General features: G+C 28.1%; 1 protein-coding gene across 1 annotated transcript in view; it reads right to left on the bottom strand.

The window, feature by feature from the left end:
• Nucleotides 1-6406, bottom strand: part of Phum_PHUM323880 (Globin D, coelomic, putative) — a gene marked incomplete at both ends in the record, with an annotated part of 9861 nt that extends 3455 nt beyond the window's left edge. The window contains 4 exons of the mRNA XM_002427462.1: nt 372-492; nt 2589-2693; nt 5980-6165; nt 6387-6406. Coding sequence (XP_002427507.1) covers nt 372-492; nt 2589-2693; nt 5980-6165; nt 6387-6406 — 432 coding nt within the window. The remainder of the gene's footprint in view (nt 1-371; nt 493-2588; nt 2694-5979; nt 6166-6386) is intronic.

Raw genomic sequence — 6406 nt, 5'->3', positions numbered from 1 at the left:
AATTTTTTTTTTTCCTTTACTTTATTTTTTTTATCCAGTAAAAAAAAAAAGAAAAATCGATAAAATCCATAGGATTTATGCGAATTTGTTTTTTTCATTTGTAGTAACAAATAGTCAATACTTTTCCAGTTTTTCTTATCCCTTTTTTTTAAACAATTAATTCCAAAAGTTTCCTGGAACGAAAACAAACGGAATCGGTTTCCATCGGGTACAAATGTAATTACGTCGTCGTCGTCGCATAAAAACGGAAACGAAAGGAAATTGAATAACTCCGGGTAATTTGTTTTTTTGTTTGTAAAAAAAAACAATTAAAAGCGAAACGAGTTTCCGGTCTGGATAAAAAATAATAATAATAATAATTGTTAACTTACTTCTACGTATTTTTGTTTTGCTCCGTAACCGACGTGTTTTCTTCCAAGTTCCTTAAGGAGAGTTTCTAATTTTTCTGGTTCGTGAAGTCTGGCAACAGCTTTTTGTACGAAAGCCATGACCCTATAAATAATAATAATAATAATAATAATAATAATAATAATAAAAACTTTTCTTAATTTTCGTCCTTTTCCATCCGGTCAATTTAACGAATGTAAACATGGCGTTGGTAGTACTTCCGGCGGTTTTTTTTTTTTCCCAAAAAATTCAAACGCGTCTCGTGTTTTGACACTTCCGCCGGTTAATTTCTTTCGTAAAACGATGGAAATTTTACGGGGGAAAATTTTTTTTTTTTTTGTTTACGATTTGTAAACAAAAACAAATTTTTACCGGATACGGCACTGAATTTAAAAAAAACATTAAATTATTTCGCACGGTTTCGCGTAAATAAAAATTTATGTGTACGAAATGAATTGTTAACGGTTAAATTTTTATTTGATTTCTTTTTTATTATTACTCTTTCTCTTTCTCTCTCTCTCTCTCTCTCTCTGTTTTTTCTATCACTTCCGTTTCCTTATTTTTTTTATCGACCTATATATTTTTTTTTTTTTCCAGATATTTCTGTTAAGTTTCAATTCTTAGCAATTAAAAAAAAAAGAAATTTTTTTTCTCGCTGTTGTTGTTGGTGTTGTTGCTCATTCGTTTTTCACAAATTTTTTTATTGTTCAATTTATTTATTTTAACGAGTAGCTGGTTTTCGCATTAAAAAAAAAAAGAATGGTCGTTAAATTTTTGTCGTTTTTTTTTTTTTTTTACAACTTTGAAATCCTAAAGTGTTTTATTAAAAGAGAGAGAGAGAGGGAAAGAAAATTTAGAAAACATAAAATAAAATTGTAGAATGGAAAAAAAAAGAAGAAGGGGAGGGAATGAATGAAATAGAGGAAATGAAAGTGAGAGAGAGAGAGAGAGAAAGAGAGAGAGACAGATAACGGAGGGAATAAAAGAAAGAGAAAGAGAAAAAAATTAAAAAAAAAAATATAACAAAATTGTCGAATGGAAAGAAAAGCAAAAAAGAAAGAATGACTGAGGGAATGAAAGAGAGAAAATGAAAGTAAGAGAGATAACAGAGAGAATGAAAGAAAGAGAGAGAAAGAAAAAGAGGAAAAATTAAAAAAAAAATAACAAAATTGTAGAATGGAAAAAAAAAAGAAGGAGAGGGAATGAATGAGAGAATGAAAGTGAGAGAAGGAGAGAGGGAGATAACGGAGGGAATGAATGAAAGAGAAAGATAGAGAGAGAAATAAAGAGGAAAAATTAAAAAAAAAAGAAAATAACAAAATTGTAGAATGGAAAAAAAAGAGAAAAAGAGGGAATGAATGAGGAAATGAAAGTGAGAGAGAGAGAAAATTAAAAAAAAATTTGCTTTTATTCAGGTTTTTTTTTTTTTTTTTATAAACGCTTTAATGAAAATGGTTCTCTTAATCCCGACAGGATTTTATTTCTTTTTTTTTCTTTTTTTTTTTTTGAATTATTTAATTTTCTGTTGATTTAAAATTTCGCGGTAGGGGAGGGCTAGGAAGTAGGGGGTTAGGGAAAAAGGGGGCGAAAAGAAAATTCTATAAAATGTTATGCTATGATTTCTTTTTTCCCTCATTCGTTCATTCATTCATACATTTTTTTTTTTTTTTTATATTCCACGTATAATAATTTTATTTAAGGTTTTGATAAAGTTGTAAAATTTTCCTTTCATCTTTTTTTCTTCGCTGTCGTAAATTTAAATTTATTTTACACTCTATTTTACTAGTACATTCTCGCAAAAGTTTTTCTACTTTTCACCTGACGTTTACCTGTTTTTAAAATAACGTCTGGAATTTATTATTTAACCGCTGTCGTCGTCGTTTCAACACAACCCACAACAACAATTTTTACCAAAAATTTTTCTTTTCGAACGCAATCATGACGCACAAACGTAAAAATATTTAAAGTATTCAAATGCGATGATACGAAAAACGGATACGGAAGGGGATGCGTTTGTATGTGCGTGCAGACGACGCAAAACAAATCGTTGTCGTTTTATATAATGAATAATAATAATTAATTTGAAATTTTACGCGCGGATGTTAATAAAAAAAAACTATTCAAAGCTTTTAAACCTTTTAATATGTAATAAGAAGGTGACGTAGGTGCGTGAGTGCGTGAGTGTACATAAAACTTCTTACCTCAATGCGTGTGCACGAAGTTGTTTGCTGTGTTTTAAATCTTCTATATCAACTCCGCTGAACGACATGAATGATTCCTGAACGTCAGGATGAGTTTCGAACAAGCTAAAAATTCAAAAATAAAATTTTACTAGTTAAAAAAAAAAAAATGGCGGACGTTTAACATGTTTACGTACGTGTGTTTTTCTCTCATGACAACAACACGCGTTAAACGCTTCCGTTTTTACATCATTTCTCATTGTTTTATTAAAAAAAAAAAAAAAGGCTTGCAATAACGTGACGACAGTAATAATAATAATAATAATAATAATAATAATAATTGCAGTAGAATTTTCCGAGTAATTAAAAACACGTTAAAAAAAACATAGATTTTTAAATAAAACAAACAAAATGGCGTCGTCGTTTATTGAATTTTTTTTTTATTTTTTTTTTTATTTATTTATTAAAAATTTTAATAACGTCCTTTTTAAATAATAATAATAATAATGATAATAGAGGAGGGAAATTAACGTTTTAATGAGGCAGGGGGAAGGGAAAGGGTGGGGGAAATATGAAAATGTAAAAAAAAATATTAAATTAAACGATAGAAATTACACACACATGCACACACAGATCGTGCGGTTTGTTTGTTGTCGTGTTTACATATTTACATCATTTTATCACGTTTTATGTTTTTATGTTTTTATGTTTTAAATTATTACGGGAAAAAAAAACACGTTCGAATTTGTTAAAATCGAATTACGATTGTTTAAATCGAAAAAAAAAAAAAAGAAAGTTTAATAATCAAATCGAAATCTCTAACGGAAATGACGAAATAATTTTTATGTCATAGGATAAGAGGAGGGGGGAGGGAAAGGGGGAGGATTTATTTTCGTTCCCCGTTAAAAAAATTTTTTTCCTTAATAAGAAAAAAAATTTTTAAAAAAAAAAAAAAAAACCGAATTTAAATCAATTTAACTCAATCCTGTCAAAAAAAAAAAAAAAAATTTTTTTTCTTTGCTTCTTATCCAGTTTTGATATCATCTAAAAAATTACAAATTATTATTATTATTATTATTTTCGGAGAAAATTTTTATTAATAACAAAAACTTTTAGTTTAATATCAACGTTTGACGTTTTTTTTTTTTTTTTTTTTTCTGTTTCCATTTTTCTTTTGACACGAATGACTGATTTTCCAGGTAAAAATCGTTCGTTTTTTTTTTTTTTAATAAAAAAGAAAAATGACCTGGAATTTTTTTTTTTTTTTTAATATTTTCCGACAGAAATATCTTTTTTTTTTTTTTTAAAACGATAACGACAGGCAGGTTGACGATGGGGAAAAAAAAAATTTATTGACCGCCATTTTTATTTTTATTACCCTTTCTACTAATTAAAATTAATAATTTTTATCGAGGGAAAAAAAAAATAATAATAATTAAATATTAATTAACAATTTAGTTATTTTTTTTTATTAATAAAAATTTGCGTGAATAACGTTTAAAAAAATATATAAATATCAACTTCCGGTTATAGACAGGTACGCGAATTTCTTTTGATGACGTCAAAATTAAAAAAATATTTTTTTCGATCTTTCTCTCTATCTCTTTCTTAACAACAAAAATTTACGCGCCGTTTCACAATTTAAAATAAAGTCAAAATATAAAGGCCTTGTAAAAGAGAAGGGGGAAATAAGAAATATGGGGGGAAGAGGAAGGGGAGGAGAAAATGGAAAAACCTCAGAATAACGTTGAAAACAACTAACTAATGGCGGATTTTATTTTATTTTATCAAAAATATTATTATTTACATGTAATTCATTCTGTTGAAATATCAAAAATCTTTTTCATTCACTCTAGAAAACAACCTTATCATCATCATCATCATCATCCTTTTCTTTAAATTTCCTTTTCATTCGGATAAAATTATAAACCAGAATTTGTAAATTTAGGAGGAAGAATAAGAAAAAGAAAAAGAAAAGGGGAAAAAAGTGGGGGGAGGGTTTAAAAGGTTATACGAATTCCTCCTTTTCCCTTTTAATTCCTTTCTTTTTGTTTTAAATTTATTTTACAAAATTTTCTCGGGTTCATTTAAATAAATTAAAATTTTTTTTCTTTTTAAATCACCCCTCCCCCTCCCCTCCCCCTTCGATTCTTTCGTACGAATGAATTTTTCTTTTTTGTTTTTGCGACAGACAAAAAAATTTTCCGACGATTGGGGGAAAAAATTTCTTTTTTTTTCACAAATGTTTTAAAAATGATTTCGGTGCAATAATAAAAACAAAAAAAAATTTTTCTTCTTTATCGATGACGTAACAGTTCGTGACGTCATTAAAAAATATAAATAAATAATAAATGCTTTTTTAAGCGCGAAAATTTCAAACTGTGAAAAACCATTAAAATAAAAAAAAAAAACTTTTCAAGTAGGCGGTGTGCGATTTTTATTGCAAAAAAAAAAAAAAAAAGAATTTGGACGACGGCGGGGAAAAAGGGATGGTGGATTGCGGGGAGAGAGAGAGGGTGAAGGGGAGCGTAAAGGTCAAATATTAAAAGGTTGACGTCATTATAATAATAATAATAATAATAATAATAATTTCAGGTAGTTTAATTTATGTTTTGTTTTTTTTTAAAGTTTTTTTTTTACCCTCATTTTTTCCAGGATAGGATAATTCGAAATTTTTTTTTTCCCCGGGATGGGGGGAGGAGTTTGGCAAAGAAATTTGCGTAAAAATTTATGGGAGGGGGGCAGGTGCAAAAAAAAAGAAGGGCAGAAAATAAAACTAAATTGAGAAAGAGAAAGAGAGAGAGAAAGAGAATGTAACGAGTTTTCGAAAATTGAATTTTTTTATTTACGGTTAGGACTCGAAAGAAAAACTTTTCTCGTCCGATTTTCCAAAAGGTAGTAATAGTAATAATAATAATAATAATAATAATAACGATAATAAAAGATGTTTTCGTCGAGCTGTCGGAAAATTTTTTTCGCTTCGAGATTCGGTAAAAATTTTATGTTAAATAAAAGGAAATGTCCGTGATTGATTGACGTTTTTTAAAATTTTTTTATACCAAACGCATAAAAATTAATAATGGAAAAATAAATAAAAAATTTTCCGTTATACAATATTCCGACGCCATTTTGTTTTTATCCAGTACTTTATTTATTTATATTTCCACCATTTTATAAATGTTTATAACAAAAATGTCGTGGGCGACGGGAAAATATTTAACGATTTATTACTCTTCAGAGTAAAAAAAATTTTTTTTTTTTTTTTACTTATTAAAATTTAATAAAATGTTTAACATAATAATAATAATAATAATAATAACGGTGCGATAAATTATCGTGTCGCATTCAGTGTTGCCAATGGACAAAAATGTTAAAAATGTAACCATTCGAATTATTGTTATTTTTATTTTACCTGACAAATGTGATGACTCCGACTTTGGCTATGTTTTCTTCTAACTCCTTCCACGTTTCAATGAGTAATTCTTTTTCTCTCGTCGTTAATTCTGGAGGTCTTTGTTCTTCCAGTACTGGAGAACATTGATCGGGTTTTGATGATCCAACGTCAAAAGAACCTCTCGAACGAAACGAAAGGGAAGATCTGGAAAAAACAATCGGGTTTTTTTTTGTTCCCCTTTTTCGTGCAAAAAATTAATTTTTAGGTTGATGTATGACGTCCCCCGCAAGCAATTCCTTTTTTCCTTTTTTTTTCCAGGGGAATGACTTTCGATGAGGAGTAAAATCCTTATCGATAAAAGTTAAGCGGGACGTAAAAAAAAATTTTCCTTTTTTCAAGACTGATAAAAATGTCGTTGACCCCACCTTTTCTTATCACGACTCAT

The sequence above is a fragment of the Pediculus humanus genome, genomic scaffold (genome assembly GCF_000006295.1).
Source record: "Pediculus humanus corporis 1103172107733 genomic scaffold, whole genome shotgun sequence".
NCBI classification, from domain to species: domain Eukaryota; kingdom Metazoa; phylum Arthropoda; class Insecta; order Psocodea; family Pediculidae; genus Pediculus; species Pediculus humanus.
The sequence above is the reverse complement of the archived record's forward strand: the minus strand, read 5'-3'. Positions and strand labels throughout refer to the sequence as shown.